We start from the raw sequence: 18,689 nt of genomic DNA on the forward strand, positions 1-18,689 counted from the left end.
AAGGTGCAGGTGCCCTTGGAGAATGGTGATTGGTCCTTCTCTTCAATGGACGTTCCAGGTACCTGTAAAAGAACGAAATGAGACTGCCGGTTCCAGCGTGCACATGTGAGGACGGGAGAGTGAGAAGCTCTGGGACCTATAGCCCAAAAATCGGGGGAGCCCACACATCTTGGAGCCAACAACCCCACCCCAATTGATGAGCAGGAATTTCTCCATACAGAGTTCCCCTTAGGTCCAGCTCCCAAACTTCACATCTGTCACTCCCGCAGCATGCAGACAAAAAGCAGCGGGGCAAGATGGTGACTGTGATGGAACTTGCAGGCACACGAGGTCCGCCTCACAACCTACTCAATGCCAGACTGAATCGAGTGTCGCCGACGCAAAGGAGATACTGCTGTTCAGCGACTATTCAGCTGAAGTAACAATGCGCAGGAGAGCCTTCTCATATATCTGCTCTACTCTGGTCAAGAAGACTAGGTTTGCGTTGCTATATCCAGCAACGCTACGAGTTTTCCGCCCAGACTGTTGTATAGAGACTTTCCTTACTCCTAAGGATGCATTAAAGGTGCTGGAATTGGTGAACGATCTTTCTACATCCCAGACCAGTCTGTCACAGCAGAACTTTTTCTTGGGGAGGGGAAGACTTGAGAAGACATCGGGGTGACGCGGATCCCCAAAGCTACCCAGCGGAGCCAACAGATCTGAAGACTCTCACAACTCTCAAACAAAGGACCGGAGTAGAACTGACGGAGGACTCTGTCCTAGACTGGAGACGTGAGATGTTTAAGGGGAAAGATCTATTAGTTTTCCATGGCTTGTCTTGTTTTCGGCGGGGCTTAACTAATGACTCTAGTTTAGAATATGACGGAGCGAGATAATATGAACAGAGACTGTAACCAGTAGCAGCTAGTTCTGCAATCATAAGCAAATAATGCCAGGATGACAAAATGTTTGTTACACCTAAAGGGCATAGAAGGCAACGGAGAAGCATGTTTATAGTCTGATTTAAGAGATGGGTAGTGACAACGATTATACCCAAGAATGTGCGAAAAAAGAAAGGTCCAGATTGTTGACGTTATTGTTGTGTTTAAGCAGTTTGAGATTTATGTTCAGGGGAGGGGGAAGGGAGGGTGGGTCAAGAGATCTATCTTTATTCTGTGTTAAAGAAGGGGACTCAAATATGGGATCCTTGAGGTCAGACCTTTGTAATCTGTGGTGTCTCCTGCAGAGATAAGCTGTCACACCTGTGACAGGTTTGAGAAGGTCTGAAAGATTATCTGCTCATTAGTGATCTGACAGCTTCTTTTGGTTTCACTTTGTCTGTGTTGCTTGTATGTCCACACCTCCTGTTCAGGTGTGGATCATGTGACCTTTACCTCCCCCTATTTAGTTTGACTTCACCCATCACTCCTTGCTCTGGATAGCTTCATTTGGTGTTGGAAGAGCTGGAGTGTGGTTCTAGTTGAAGTCCTGATCATCCATCATCCTTAGAAGTTAAGTGTTCAGCTTGTTGTGTTTTGTATTCCCCCCCCCCCCCTCTGTTGTTTACTAGGCCTCAGTGAGACGCTGGTTCCTTCACCAGGGAAGGAGCGGGTTGTCTCTGCCCTGTCATTAAGTCTAGGGCATCCGAGGACCACCAAGGTTTTCTAGGTTCCTGTGTATGGGCATCTCTACCATCGAGAGGTGCCCATACGGATAGGAGTTAGGGCCAGGAGCAGGGTTTTATAGGTGGTGACCCTTTTCCTTCCCTAGCGGTGAGGCCTAGTGTCTTTTCCCTTCCGACTTGTTGTCTTTTGGTGTTCTCCCCTACAACATCCGTAACATCAGCATGACAAGGATAACATGAAAATCGCCACCTAGAATGTGCAAGGCTTGCATTCCTAATACAACCTTATTGAGACTTTTACAAAAACTCAAGGTCGATGTGGCTCTTCTGCAGGAGACTCACCTAGAGGAGCAGGATTTCTGGAGACTCCGAAAACTATGGGTGGGACAGGTGATAGGCTCTTACTCGCTGGGGAATAGGGCAGGTTTTTTTTTTCTACACAAAAGCGTCCAATGCATGGTCAAAACTACCATGGCAGATAGAGAGGGACGATTAACAAAAATTCAGCTACGTATTTTTACCACAGATTAGAGAGAGCCATACTACAGGAGGGGAAAGGTCAACTGATGGTAGCAGGAGATTGTAACAGGGTGCATGATGAATTGGAAGATAGGCCACAACAAGTCCCCAGATCACGTCTTAATCCGAGAGGCGCACATACCCTGCCGGGAGAGAGTATTCCCATTTTTCCAATGCTCAGTCTTCATGGTCACGGCTGGATTATTTTCTATCATCTCCCAACCTTCCATCGAACTCAACTGGGGTCATTCCTGCCAATATCACTTATAAATCAAGATATAAAAATATTGTCACAGATATAGGCTAATAGACTAGTGGAGGTATTGCCAGACCTGAATCACGTCTCACCAAGTTGGTTTTATAAAAGTCCACTCAGCGGTCACAAATATTAGACGTGGGTTAGCAGCTCAAGATTGGCTGAAGAGCAGGAATCAAAAGGACAATCCAGCACTTCTAGCAATAGACGCCGAAAAGGCCTTCGACAATGTTAGTTGGGCCTGGCTTGATGATGTCATGGATATTCTGGACCTTCGAGGCGACTTTCGCAATTACTTGACAGCTATATATTGAAAACCCCAAGCAAAAGTATATACTCCAGGTTTCTCATCGGACAAAATAGATCTTGAGAAGGGGACTAAAGGGTGCCCATTGTCCCCTATGTTTAACATGGCCCTATATCCTCTAGCCCGACTCTTGATAGAGACTGATGTATAAGACTGGATTAAGGTGGGCAGTAGTGAGATCAAATTGGCCTGTTTTGCGGATGATCTATTGATTTATATACAATCACAAAACTAACACTTAAAACAGATTTTAGAAACTCTCTTTACTATGGCAAGGTAACAGGTTACAAGATAAATGTGTCAAAGTCAGATTTTATTATTTCACCCTATAAAGGAAGGAATTAGACAACAATACGAGGTATAGGTGAAACATGACTACATCACCTACCTGGGCGTAAAGATTAGGAGGTCCTTAAATTCCCCTTATTCACTCAATTACCCCCCCCCCCCTCCTCCTGCTAATTCAGAAGATTGAAAGGGAATTGGAGAGATGGAGTGATTTACCTCTATCTTTGAATGGGAGAGCTCATCTTTTTAAAATGCTTTTTGAGGTTACTGTACTCCTTACAAACAATATCATTGTTATTAAAGGACTCTGACATTGTATTTTCCTAATCTGCATTCACAACTTTTCTATGGGAAAAAAAAAAACCTTGCATAGCATATGATAAGTTGACCATGTTGAAAGGGGAAGGGGGTCTCCAATTACCAAATGTACGCCATTATAATTTGGTGGCCTTATTCAGGAATGTCAAAGACTGGGTATGGGAAACCACCTATTATTCAGCCGGCCAAATAGAACAGGAACTGGCAACTCCTTGGGATCTCTCGGCGCTATTGCACACTAGACTTAGGGTGGGTTCACATCTGCGTTCTGGATTCCGTTATGGCGTTCCATTATAAAATGGTTATAACTAAAAATAACGGAATCCATCAGATGGAAGTCAAAACAGAAGCTTTTAGAGGCATTCCATTTTGATCTGTCTTAATAGAAGTCTATTGGAATCATAACGGATCCGTTGGGTCCCGTTATGCAAGACTGAAAACAAAGTCCTGTCGACAGGACTTTTTTTTTCTCCGTTCTGCATAACGGAAACCAGACGGATCCGTTATTCTTCCCCATAGACTTTTATTAAGGCAGAAAGCAAAACGGAATGACTTTTAAAGGCTTTCGTCATGATACAAGTCTATGGGCAGCATAATGGATCCATCCTTCCGTCTTATGGATTCCGTTATTTTCCATTATAGCCATTATATAATGGAAAGCAATAACGGAACCCAGAACGCAAATGTGAACCCACCCTTTAGAGACATTCCACCCCAGACTAAACAATCAATACGCTTGAGGGACACAATCATGGCCTGGAAGGCCATAAGGAAAATATATAAACTACCAATTTATCTTGCACCTCATATGCCATTGTGGTCGTTGCCATCCTTTTCTCAGGGAAGAAACAATAAAATTTACACAGAATGGAATAAAAAAGTTAAGTGATATTCTAGATAGCACAAAGCAAAATCTGATCCCCTGGGATGAATTCCGAGATAAGTTTAGAGTCACCACTTCTCATTTTCTTCCGTTCCAACAGATACTCTTATTGCAGAGCACAGGCGGAGAGGTTGGGTGAGTCAAATAGACTGGCTTGGTTTGAAGCACTGTTGGGTTCAGATAAATCCATGTTCCCCCTGTCAGAGTTATACCGCAGACTCCACAATACACAAACTGTAGGTGTTGCAAGAGCCTTATCTACCTGGGAAAAGGAACTCAATGTTCCAAATCTGGCCAAACAAATGAGGGAAGGGTTTTAGTTAAGATTAGAAAAGCAATATATAATAAACATTGGAGTGAAACCCAACTGATAATACACAAGGCAACTTATGCTTTTGACTTTTCATATAGGAACGCACCAGCTCATTATTTGAGACAATGCCCTAAGTGCTCACTACCTAGAGCAGGACTTCTACATGGTCTGTGGAATTGCCAGAGCCTACAGTCACTATGGTCACAAGCCACAGATTATATAAAGACAGTGTGGGGGGTGCAAGTGACACTCACCCACTGCAATTTATTTTCCAATTAATACCAAGAATCCAATCAGAAGAAGTAGGAGTGTCCGAGAAAGGAGTACATATACTGCTTATGTCGGTCAAGAAATTGATCTTGAGGCACTGGTTACAAAACAAGATTCCCACATGGGAGGAAGTGTTGGGGACCATGAAACAGGTGCTTTGTTTGGAAAGATTGGAGATTTGAAAGACGCAAAGAAAAGTCAAAAGGCAAGTTCATCACAAAATGGAGAAAATATATTGAATCAACTCTGTCAGAGGTGGAAATTAGGGAATTGATGTCTCCATTTACACAAACCAAACGGTATTTAGAAGCACAAACAGGAGGAAAGTTAGGAAAATTGGTAGTCCAAGAAACGAGGGGTTTACCTGGTAAGATATGATGTCAGGCATATTTTAACCCTTTAACATGGAATAAAGAAGATATTTAATTTTGGTAGGAAATCGGTGGTTGGGGAGGTTGGGAGGGCGGGTGGGTTCTAAATAGGAGGGATAAAAATCAGGACATATTTATAATGGACATACATTGTATACATTGATGTAATGTGTTTCTATCTTGTCAAATTTCCTGATTTACAATTAAAAAAAATGAGGGATAACGGTCAGTGCGCATTCACAGCACTGGACAACAAACAGTGCCTGCCCTTATATTGTTTCGATGTTAGATTCATTGGGTGAAGTCGCTCATTAATGAGTGGACGTGTTTTTATTTTTTTTTATCATTCAAGGCACTGGACAACAAACAGTTAGGACCTACCCCATACTTACCCATGGAGGAACTTCTCAAGCAACTAGTCTATAAAGCTGAATCCAACGGAGGAGTCGCCTGTATTCAGAAATGCTTGTCCGAGGAACTTACCTGTTCCGATGAAGTGCCGGGATCTTCTTCTTATGTCTTCTGCGCAGCCCCCTTTCATGAGCCCAGAGAGGATCGATCTCACCGTCGTCACTGACACGTGCATGCACAGTGACAGCCCAAAGGAAAACCTTCCTGGGACCTTCTCTCCTCCTGCTCCTACAGAAAAAACAAGAAACGAAAAGAAGATACTCGCCTCCAGTTAAAGAAGTAGGCGATCCAGAGCTGCCATTACCTTCCTTTGAGCCACCGACAGTTGGACCTGGTAACAAGGGTGAGAATAACGGTCATAATAGCCAGGATGGCACCCAGACCCTGCACAATTTTTATAATAAATCACATCAATTTAGTGAAGATAAAATACATTTATTTAATCAGTTTTTGAAATTCATATCTAACACAAATAAGGTGGATTCACACTCCTTAGCTCAGGTCTGGGTGGATAAGACATCTGTCAATCCACAATTAGTCAATGACAGATTTACGGGCACAAATATTCAGTCTTTGTTTTTAACCCTCAAACGAATAATTTTGCGGGTATAAAACAATCCTGCCTTAAAGAAGCTTTTTGGTTTGTCATATTTCCCCACTTGGATACCACCTCTCGGCTTCAGTAAAGGGAAAAAATATGGAACGGGACATTTATTGATTTATATTCTCTACTCCCATCATCCATTAATCAAAATTCAAAGATATTAAGGATTCTGACTCGAAAAACATAAAAACCAAATACATTTTTAATTGGTTATAGGCTTTCTCTATTTATGCAACAGTCATGGGAGAAAGCAAACCCGAGCTATGCTGTGGTTTATTTTATCACATGGATTTAATTTTGGAAGCTTATCGCATTTTCGGTGAAATGGCTTGGAATTCATATGGAGAGTCTTTCAGACAAACTGTTAGTATATCCTAATATGCAATGGGGAAACAAGGATGTTGGCCTATGGTTAAACCTTATGTTACCACAAAAGAATACTAATTTTCGTCAACAAAGTAACAACAAAAGAGGCCTATGCTTTGCATTTAACAAAAATATATGCAAATTGAGCTCTAATTGCAAATATAGACATGAGTGCTCCTTTTGTAGTGGAAGCCACCCAGTCTTCAAATGTTTCAAAAAGCTTGGATCAGCTGGGGCCTCAGCTACTAAAGATGCTCAAGGAAAAAGCAACAACTCCAGTAAGACTAACAAAAGTAATTAGGCCGTGTTTCAAGCCCGCCTTTTCAAAATTTTCGCTCGTGTCCTTTAGGCCTAGTCCCTAAAAAAAGAATCTAACTCATTCCGTTTAATTCACAACCTTTCTTTCCCACTTTACCATTCATTAAACGATGGAGTAGACAAAAGCTGATCTTCGGTTTCTTATTCTTCTTTTAACTTGGCTATAGTCAAGTTAAGGGAAATAGGCAAGAATGGCCTCTTAGCCAAAACGGATGTTAAATCCACATTTAGACTTCTTCCTATACACCCTAAAGGATTTAATTATCTTTGATTTCAATTCCAGGGCCAGTATTTCTTTGACGAGACTCTACCGATGGGTTTCACCCTTTCATGTTTCTACTTTGAATTTTTTTTTTCTTTTTTGCAATCGGTTATTGAACAATTTCACATAGAGGAGATTCCAACAACTGTCAACTATTACTTTAAGTTTTTTTTTCCAAATAACTAAGGACTTCATATATTCCATTAGCAGAGGAGAAAACGCCTTTCCCAACTACTATTCTGACTTTTCTAGGAATCACTATAGATACTTCAAAAATGGAATTCAGTATTCAAAATTTCCATTAATCTACTACTGGCTTAAAAGCAAATGCACCTTAAAAGAACTACAATCACTATTGGGTTCTTTAAACTTCATTTCACGGGTTATACCCATGGGAAGAGTCTTCTCAAAAAGGTTATATAATTCAACTAAAGGTATTCTCTCATCTTTCTCGCATATCAGATTAACAAAAGAGTTGAGAGAGGATTTACATATTTGGTAATTATTTCTATCTAAATTCAATGGCAGGACAACCTGGCAGCAAGAATTTATAGAGTCTGATGCATTACAATTGTACACAGATGTAGCTGGCTCCATAGGCTATGCTGCGTTTTTTAATCTTTTTTGGTCTGCCGAAGTCTGGCCTCAAAAATTGAAGGATGAGTGTTTTTTAAAGAATATATTCTTTATTGAACTTTCCTGGTTTTTACTGGTAAATAAAAACTCTTTCCATTCTTTAAACAAAATTTTTATTGGCATTTCCTTCTTTTTCAAAATTTTAGGACTGCAACAAGTAAAAAATTATTTCATTTTAAATCAGGCCTTAAAAGGTTTGAATAGATGTAAAGTAAAAAAAAGAATGAACCAGACAAATTTCCAAGAAAATTTTAATTCAATTATATGACTTTTTACCTTCAATATGTTCTTCAGATCTAGAAACTAAGTTTTTCCGATCTGTTTTTCTTTTGGCCGCCTTCGCTGCTCTCCGGATCAGCGAATTCATGGCTGTGAACAAGCACAGTACATCACCAATTATTAATTCCGATTTGGTTTGCAATGATAACTTTTTGAAACTTTGTATACGAAAGTCAAAAACTGATCAACTACAAAAAGGTCATTGGATAGCTTTACAACCAGTCCATAACTCTCGTTTATGCCCTATATTGGCTATGCAAAATTGGTTGTATATTAGGCCAAAGGTGGATAGTCCTTTATTCCTACACCGGGACCATTCTCCTCTTACAAGATTTCAATTTGATGCAATTCTAAAGAAAAGTCTCTATGTTAGGATTTCAAGACTATAATATTTCTGCCCATTCATTCAGAATAGAAGCAGCCACCTTGGCTGCTCAACAAGGATTGGCTTCATCAAAATATGATTGAGGAAGGTCTGCGATGTTTGGGGGGTGCCATGTGATACATGGCTTGTGGGTGAAGTCGCTCATTGAGTGGAACGTGTTTATTTTTATCTCTATTTAAACGGTTTATTAGTTATTTTAATAATTAACATTGTGGCCTTTACCTCCACATATATATACGGATATATAATTTCCTTAATAAATGTTATTCAGAAGTTAACTGGTCTTTGTAGTAATTTCTGGAACCTATGCCCATCATGTATGGGCCCGGAAGTGTGTATACAGGGGAGGGAACACATGATGGCATGGTTCCGTTCATTGTATAGGTGTATATGGTGTTTAATAAAGTTATTGATTTCTTACCTGGCAACAGGATTTGATTGGTGAAGTCATCAGCGAATGACGTCTGGGAAAAGTTGCAGGTGCCCTTAGAGAATGGTGATTGGTCCTTCTCTTCAACGGACGTTCCAGGTACCTGTAATAGGAGATAACGGTCAGTGCGTGTTCACGGCACTGGACAACAAGCAGTTTCCGCCCCCCTCACCTATATTGTCGCGATGTTGGATTCATTGGGTGAAGTCGCTAAATAATGAGTGGTCGTGTTTATTTTTTATCTCTATTAAACGGTTTATTAGTTACTTAAAGAATTAACATTGCGGCCTTTACCTCCACATATATACTGATATATAATGTCCTTAATAAATGTTATTCAGAAGTTAACTGGTCTTGGTAGTAATTTCTGGAACCTATGCCCATCATGATGTATGGCGGTTGATGGATAAATGGATGCATGGAGGTTGATGGATAGATGGATGCATGAGGGTTGGTTGATGGATGGATGGATGCATGAGGGTTGGTTGATGGATGGATGCATGAGGGTTGGTTGATGGATGGATGCATGAGGGTTGGTTGATGGATGGATGCATGAGGGTTGGTTGATGGATGGATGCATGAGGGTTGGTTGATGGATGGATGCATGAGGGTTGGTTGATGGATGGATGCATGAGGGTTGGTTGATGGATGGATGCATGAGGGTGGGTTGATGGATGGATGCATGAGGGTGGGTTGATGGGTGGATGCATGAGGGTTGGTTGATGGATGGCTGCATGAGGGTGGGTTGATGGATGGATGCATGAGGGTGGGTTGATTGATGGATGGATGCATGAGGGTGGGTTGATTGATGGATGGATGCATGAGGGTGGGTTGATGGATGGATGCATGAGGGTGGGTTGATGGATGGATGGATGCATGAGGGTGGGTTGATGGATGCATGAGGGTGGGTTGATGGATGGATGGATGCATGAGGGTGGGTTGATGGATGGATGGATGCATGAGGGTGGGTTGATGGATGGATGGATGCATGAGGGTGGGTTGATGGATGGATGGATGCATGAGGGTGGGTTGATGGATGGATGGATGCATGAGGGTGGGTTGATGGATGGATGGATGCATGAGGGTGGGTTGATGGATGGATGGATGCATGAGGGTGGGTTGATGGATGGATGGATGCATGAGGGTGGGTGGATGGATGGATGGATGCATGAGGGTGGGTTGATGGATGGATGGATGCATGAGGGTGGGTTGATGGATGGATGCATGAGGGTGGGTTGATGGATGGATGGATGGATGGATGCATGAGGGTGGGTTGATGGATGGATGCATGAGGGTGGGTGGATGGATGGATGGATGCATGAGGGTGGGTTGATGGATGGATGGATGCATTGAGGGTGGGTTGATGGATGGATGGATGGATGCATGAGGGTGGGTTGATGGATGGATGGATGCATGAGGGTGGGTTGATGGATGGATGGATGCATGAGGGTGGGGTTGATGGGTGGATGGATGGATGGATGCATGAGGGTGGGTTGATGGATGGATGGATGCATGAGGGTAGGTTGGTGGTTGGATGGAAGGATGGATACCTTGATTGATGGATGGATAACAGTTAATTGGGGAATCGGTAACTGTTCGTTGATTGATGGATAAAACTGGGGTTTTTTTATGTTGCGGCCACAGGATGGCAGTGTGCCTCATGGCTGAAAACCACCCGACAAAATTGCACCCTATTTATTGTGAATTGCTGAGGATTTGTAGCAAACCATGTGTTCTTGGCTGCACAGTTATTGTCCCACAGCTGCAATGTGAAAACCCAGACCAACAACAAATAGTTAACATCTGATAGATAACTATTGATAATGGGTAATGATTTATTAATGTTACCTATAACTGTCTCCTATATATACTGTATGTCCATTTATCTGTTGTAGCTTCACGGGATCCAAAGCATGAGAGCCATGCAAATGTCATCTTTTTTATTTATTTTTGTTTGTTTTCTTACTTATCATTGCACCTTTTGCCCTCAAACTGTCTCTCCTTTAAAAGTACATTCTTTATACTTTTTCTTTGACCATCAGATATTTGGTTCACTTAACCAAGCAAGTCCAGTCATTGAAGCAGTTACTGTATATATTGCTGCATCTGCCACAATGTATGGTTCAATTGTGTTTAATAGTGGTAATAGGAAGGATGTAAACAACATAGGGCACATAGCTAACCATAGCATACCCTTCTGTAAGACTTCTGATGAATTTACTCCAAACGCCAACCTCTCTGTTGGCCGGGATTGTGGGATCTCACATAGGCTAGTGCTTTTTCCTATAGTGTACAAGCACGGCCACCGCTGATGGATTGTAGGGTGGTCGTAACCGTGGAAACGAGCAGTGTATAATGTGATGAAATAATGAATCCAGCCAGTGAAGGAAGCAATATGGATAACATGATAAAAAAAAAAAAGAAAGCTTTATTAGTATATGGTTACTGAGCTCCCCCTAATGCCATCTGCAAGAAAAGGCTGTGAATTTATGTTGGGGAAACCGAAGAAGTTCAGCACCACAGACCCCCACAGTCCCATTTGTGTTTTCTGGTCCATAGTATGTATGCCACTGGGCAGTGGATTGCGTTGGTAGCTTGACATTGCATTATTATTTGCATTAGATGATTGCTTCCTCTATTTAGTATATAATCTTGTATTTGCTTTACTCCCACTGGTATTCTTCTCTACCTCATCCTTCTTTACTTGTATTGCAGTTATAGCATGTATAAAAGTCAAATGAATATTTTTATGTTTTTCCATACAGTTTGTGGAGATATCCATGGGCAGTTCTTTGACCTGATGAAGTTGTTTGAAGTGGGAGGATCACCTGCCAACACGCGTTACCTCTTCTTGGGAGACTACGTTGACAGAGGATACTTCAGCATTGAAGTAACTACAATTTCATACTTAATGAATGCATCCTTAACCATTTGTAGCTAACTTGTCAGATAAATAATATTGTACATGTACAGTAATGACTGCCTCTTATTGCTACTCTTACTATACAGCCTGGTTTATAGTTTGGCCCGTTTAAAGGGGTTCTCTGGGCTTTTCATATTGATGACCTATCTTCAGGATAGAGGTAGACAGCAGCATCTCCAATCCAACAAGATTTTATTCACACATGGTGCATGAAGCAGTACACACAATCTTGATACAGCAACGTTTCGGCTACATCTTAGCCTTTGTCAAGCTGTTGCAGAAGTGTATGAGCTGAGTATGGCCCCATGCACACGGCCGTTGTTCACAGCCGTGTGCGGGCCGTGGAACCGCGGCCTGGATCCCTCCTGAGAGCAGGAGCGCATGGCGTCACTGGTTGCTATGACGCCGTGCGCTCCCTGCTGCCGCCGCAATACAGTAATACACTGGTATGATCTATACCAGTGTATTACTGTACTGTGCCGGCAGCAGGGAGCGCACGGCGTCATAGCAACCAGTGACGCCATGCGCTCCTGCTCTCAGGAGGGATCCAGGCCGCGGTTCCACGGCCCGCACACGGCTGTGAACAACGGCCGTGTGCATGGGGCCATACTCAGCTCATACACTTCTGTAACAGCTTGACAAAGGCTAAGATGTAGCCGAAACGTTGCTGTATCAAGATTGTGTGTACTGCTTCATGCACCATGTGTGAATAAAATCTTGTTGGATTGGAGTTGCTGCTGTCTACTTCTGTGATGAATATTGCTTTAACCCCCGTGGATCTGGGGCACTGGACTGGCTGATACATTCCTAATATCCTCACCATAAGGTACTGTTGTGCTGCTCTACATTTTATCTTTTCTATCTTCAGGATAGGTCATCAATATCAGATCAGCAAGGGTTTGACACCTGGCACCCCCACCGATCAGCTGTATGAGGAGACGGCGCTCTCAGTATGCATGTGCCGTCTCCCGTCCATCTTCCTGCTCGCTACTGCTTTGCCGTAGACATAAAAGCAGCAAGCAGGAAGAGATACAGGAGAAAGCACGTGCACACTGCGCACACCTTCTCTTCATACAGCTGAGGATAGGCATAGGACTCCTGAGGATACGTCATTAATATTAAAAGCCTAATTCACCCATCTGTCCATGTATAATTTAATGTTCATACAATTAACAGAATCCTTACAAATACAGTTGTACCTAGAAACCAAAAAGGTACAAACCGCTTTCCTCTTACTGTAAGGCGAGTTCTATTCAACAGTAGGGCTCAATGAGGGTTTTGCCAGGACTGGCCCCTTTAAAGGAGTATGTATAAGTGATTGGTAAATCATCTGCATAGGCTGCTCAGTTTGCATACCAAGCAACTGCTAGCTTGTTTTCCTTTCTTTCTGTTAACCCCTACCCGACCTATGACGTACTACTATGTCATGGGAACCACTGAGTTCCCACAATTTGACGTGATAGTACGTCATAGTGATCGCGGGCACCGGAGAGGTGCGGGCGCGATCACTGCAGGGGCCCGGCAGTCCGTGGTAGCCAGGCCCCTGCTGTATCCGCCGGCATCGCTGTAAAAGCAGATGCCAGTGGATTAACCCCTTCTATGCCACGGTCCGCGCTAACCGCGATATAGAAGAGGTTTGTGTCGGGTGAGCGATCGCATCATCGTACCCGATGCGACACAAGGCAGCCCGATGCCGTTCAGAGGCTGCCCAATGTCTTGCACAGCATCGGGAGCTGCCTTCTACGGGAGCCGAGGAGATCCAGACTCAGGCTGGGTCTCCTAGGCAACCTATTAGTGTATGACTCTGTGTCATACACTAACAGGCAATGCATTACAATACAGATGTATTGTAATGCATTGCAGAGGGGATCAGACCCCCAAAAGTGAATGTCATAAATAAAGTAAAGAAAAAAAAGTTAGTGTTTTAATAAAATTAATAAAGTAATAAAATTAATAAAGTAAAAAAGAAAAAAACGCCCCTTATTTTATAATAAAAAACAGAAAAATAAAAAAAAACACACCTATTGGGTATCGCCGCATCCGCAATGGCCGGCTCTATAAATATATCACATAATCCGCAGAATCAGGGTAATAAATATAGAGTTTTATTTGGCTGTTAACCCTTGCTTGGCTACTGGAAAAAATGAATTGAATTGAAAATTAAAATGTAAAATCTGCCCAAAAAGTTAAATTCTGAAATTTCATCTCCATTTTCCATCAATTCTTGTGGAACACCTAAAGGCTTAACAAAGTTAGTAAAATCAGTTTTGTATACCTTGAGGGGTGTCGTTTCTAAAATGGGGTCATTTTTGGGTGGTTTCTATTATGTAAGCCTCACAAAGTGACTTCAGACCTGAACTGGTCCTTAAAAAGTGGGTTTTGGAAATTTTCAGAAAAATTTCAAGATTTGCTTCCAAACTTCTAAGCTTTGTAACGTCCCCCCCAAAAAAATATCATTTTCAAAATGATCCAAACCTGAAGTAGACATATGGGGAATGTAAAGTAATTACTATTTTTGAAGGTATTACTATCTATTGTTAAAGTAGAGAAATTGAAATTTGGAAATTTGCTAATTTTTCACAATTTTTGGTAAATTTGGTATTTTTTTATTTTATGTGACGAGAAAACAGTCTCAGAATGGCCTGTATAAGTAAAAGCGTTTTTAAAGTTATCACCACATAAAGTGACACTGGTCAGATTTGCAAAAAATGGCCTGGGCAGGAAGGTGAAAACAGGCCCAGGGTTGAAGGGGTTAAGAGGCTGTTCTAGGATAGATTCCTATTGGAAAGAATTTGTCAGCTGTTTTGACCATGCTAAACCGCTGACAGCACTAGTCTGGTAAAAGCAGTCCTAACATAGCTATTTGGAACTTACAGTATATCATCAAGAGTAGTGAGAATATGAACTTTTATTCTGCCAAATTATCCTTGTAGTGGTACTAGTAGTAGTAACATAGTTTATAGGTAACACAGTTTATAAGGCTGAAAAAATAAATCTGTCCATCTAGTTCTAGTCAGTCAGACCAGAGAGGGGCTGTGAAGCAGCTCAATGCAGAGGGGTACTTCACAGAGAAGTCCAACCTCCAGTGCTTTTGCAGGAGCATAACCTGGCCGAATAACTTCATATTCACAGTACTCCTGATAATAAAAGGTTCACAAAAGAGATGTTCATTCTGCTCTCCCAACCACTACCTAGCACCATCAGCAGTTTAAAAAAAAAAACATTTTCAGGTACCCTATTACAGTGTTTCCCAGCCAGTGTGCCTCCAGCTGTTGCAAAACTACAACTCCCAAAGGCTGTCCAGGCATGCTGGGAGATGTAGTTTTGCAACAGCTGGAGGCACACTGGTTGGGAAACACTGCCCTATTAGGCAATTCTTAGTTAATAGAGGAGCATGTTAATCTTTTGGCCAACACGTAAAGCGGTTACAATGAGCAGGTCTTGCCCTGTAGGACCTGCCCTGTCCTATGTTACACACCCAGCCTATTGTGTAATGCTGGGCACTGCGTAATGGTTAATTTTATTTCTGTTCTGGTGCTAAACAGACATTGACTTCTAGGTTTCCCCACAGATTACAGCTGATCACTGGGTGTTCAGCAGGGATCAGCTTACAATGAAGGGACCTTTGGAACAAGTTGGAAAGTGGAGAAACCCTTTAAGGGACAGCTTATGTCCATGAGGGGACTTGTCATTTTATGTAGAAATTTCCATTCGAACATATTTTTTATTTTTTAAAGCATTATTTATTTTTAGTATTTTCTGACCCTACATGAGTTACCATACATGGTTGTGTAATACTTGACTGTTTTTCTACTATTTTGACTTAATACAGTTTTTTTCTAATCCTATAGAAATCCAATTGTAACATTTTGATGGTTGCCTTTGGAAACAGAGTGGTTTAGCTTCACCTCTTTGTCAGATATGTCGCCTAAGGCCTTGTTTACACTGCATTTGGGTGAACGTTTCTGTTTTTCCACGTTTTCCTTTTTTTTTAAATGGTCTTTAACAGATGAGGGCAAAGTAGTTTTAAATTATTCAACAGGCACGATTCAGTGAAGTTTTCTTATGTTTTTTTCTTTTCAGTGTGTGTTGTACTTGTGGGCCTTGAAAATTCTATATCCCAAAACTCTGTTTTTACTGCGCGGGAATCATGAATGTAGACATCTAACAGAGTATTTTACCTTCAAACAAGAATGTAAGTATGCCGTATTGTAATGAATATGACCCCTGTGCATACAGGCTCTTCTTGCTTTGTAGCTTGTCAATATGAGGCCATGTTCACACACAGCATGGTCTGTTTTCTGTGTATATAACCAATTAGCAATCATAACTTCCTATTCACTTATGTAGCAAAACCAAACCTGATGTCACATAACATTATAAAGGGGAAATCCATTTAACATTTTTCTTGTGTTGTCTAGCGATGTCTGTTTTGGACCATCTCTGATCTCTAGAACCGAGGAGCTCTCTAAAGGGCTTAAATCTGTCACCAGGATCTTGGAGTATTATCTCCAGTAGTACATGAGTAGTATTGCAGGTAGAGAATCGAGATCTCTATTTTTACTTTCCTACTCTACCTTGTTCCCCCATTATCAGCACTTAAAGCTGCACTGAAATACAGTCTGGACTACTGCGCATGCGCCCATGAGTCCTTTCCATTATGTTAGCACAGCAGTCTGGACTGTGTACTTCAGTGCAGCTTTGAGTGCTGACAGCGGGTGAACTGGGGGCAATAGGAAGCAAATGGTCATTGATCTGATTTTCACTCTATTTCGGATGTTGTGAGGCTTTTAGTACCTGAAATCTATGAGCAGTTCCAAATAGCTTTAAGATCTTTATGAAGCCCTTTGGCTCTAGAAATCGGTGGGGGTCCAAGTACACAGTTCAGTAAAATGGTCCTCTCATATGTTTCCATTCTGACTGGACTGTCACTTTTTACTCTCGGCGTATTCAAGCTCAGATAGTCCTATCAAAGGCACCATCTAAAAAACCAATGGGTCTTGCAATTATAATTTAGAATAAAAATAACAAAATGTATTTTAAAGTATATAATATCTCAAACAAAATTTTAAAAATACAAAGAGGGAGAAAGAGATGGGCTAGATTGAAATACCAATACAGAAAAATAGCTGGGGCCTGTATAGGACAACAGTACAGGGTAGTAAGTCCTAGGCCTCACTCCAATCACATTATCGTACCAGATTATACCAGTTCTATATGGTCTGGTTAGGATTCCTGTAACGTCGCTATAATCTGAACAAAGCAAAAACCTACAGCTCACCTGAAATGAGGAGACAACCGTGCCCGGAGTGGTCCCAAGTCAGGCGTTTTTAACATATGTAGAAAGGTCTAGCACAGGTCATAAAATCCATGGGTTCTTTATTGAGCATTCATATTGATGCATACATGTGTGGGAACAGAATCTCCGTTACTCCTGTTTACGCGTTTCAGACAAATCCAATGTCCTTAGTCATAAAGTCACTATACTGTCTAAGCACATGTCAAAGTAAAAAAAAAAAAAAAAGCCATTTATACTATATGAATATAGGGAACTCGGAAAGGAAAATCGGAATCCAATATTCCAAGGTCAGATATACATACCCCGTGACATGACTGTGACAAGTATATATAGCCCCAAGCGCTAGCACCTAGACGTGCTCAGCTGTAAAATTTCAAATAATACCATGAAGAAAAGGTAATGTCAGATCATATTAGTTCATATTATGGAGTTGATTTTTGTCATTGGTTGCAGTGAAATTGTTAATGACACAAAAACAGATTCTAGGTTCAGGAAGAATGACTTGATTGGTTGGACTTCTCTATCCAACATGGCCCAAAATGTATTGCTAGCTAGACAGTAGATATTGTTTGAATTTTTAGACAGATGTAAATGGGGTGAAACATTTAAAGGTGTTTTCAGGGATTTAGGCATTTATAACCTTTACTAAGGATAAGTCATCAGTATCTGATTGATGGGTTTTGACTCCTGGAATCCCCACCGATCAGCTGTCGGAAGAGGCCATGGTGCTCAGGCGAATGCTGCAGCCTCTTCCTCAGCCTGTGACAGCTCAGTTCCAATCTAGTGAATGGGATTGAGCTGCAATGCCAAATACAGCCACTACAGAATTCATGGCGCTGTGCTTGGTAGATTCTCTTCAGACTGGCAGCTCAGAGGATGTGTCTCCTTTCTCAGGGGGTGTGTCCTTTCTGCAGCAGCTTTCTCCATGTAACTAGCACAGCTTCTAGCAGTAGATAGGGCTGGTAGCAATTGAAGGGCATAACTGAGCATGTGCAACCACCTCAGTAGGTAAATGTGCACATTATTATACAGATTTAACACCAGAGGGCGATATTGTAATAAAGTAAAAATAAAGTCTCACAACTGGAGCATTTTTGTAAGAAAGTAAATTTAAACATTTTTCATGTTAAATTATATTAAAATACCATTTAATGGTGACACTACCAACCTAAATTTTAATATTACACTAACATAGAAAATATTTTTTTACATTGCTCTTCTGATAGTACTGTATAGATTTATTTTATTTTTTTTATTTGTAATTCTATTCTGTCGTTAAAAGGTAAAATAAAATATTCAGAAAGAGTGTATGACTCCTGCATGGATGCCTTTGACTGCCTTCCTCTGGCTGCTCTGATGAACCAGCAGTTCCTGTGTGTACATGGTGGCTTATCTCCAGAAATCAACACGTTAGATGACATTAGAAAAGTAAGTGCCTAGGAAGAAGACACCTGAGTTGAGAAGTAACTTAGTCGCACACTGCTCGTAGTTTCTTTCTTTAGAATTTTATGGAGTCAGGTTCCCACCCCATCAATTGTATGAAGAAAAACTCTAGAAAAATTACAATGAACTGTGGTTCAGTAGAAATTTGCTTTACGTTTATTGAATCTGCGGCCAATATTGATGTTACGTTTCGGCCCAATAC

At 41.4% G+C, this 18,689-nt stretch overlaps 1 protein-coding gene across 4 annotated transcripts in view; it reads left to right on the forward strand.

The window, feature by feature from the left end:
* Nucleotides 1-18,689, forward strand: part of PPP3CA (protein phosphatase 3 catalytic subunit alpha) — a 225,117-nt gene that overhangs the window by 140,926 nt on the left and 65,502 nt on the right. For all 4 annotated transcript variants that reach the window (XM_044302431.1, XM_044302447.1, XM_044302437.1 and 1 more), the window contains exons 3-5: nt 11,588-11,712; nt 15,829-15,940; nt 18,327-18,472. In XM_044302431.1, the coding sequence (XP_044158366.1) occupies nt 11,588-11,712; nt 15,829-15,940; nt 18,327-18,472 (383 nt within the window). The remainder of the gene's footprint in view (nt 1-11,587; nt 11,713-15,828; nt 15,941-18,326; nt 18,473-18,689) is intronic.

This window comes from Bufo gargarizans, chromosome 1, assembly GCF_014858855.1.
Source record: "Bufo gargarizans isolate SCDJY-AF-19 chromosome 1, ASM1485885v1, whole genome shotgun sequence".
NCBI classification, from domain to species: domain Eukaryota; kingdom Metazoa; phylum Chordata; class Amphibia; order Anura; family Bufonidae; genus Bufo; species Bufo gargarizans.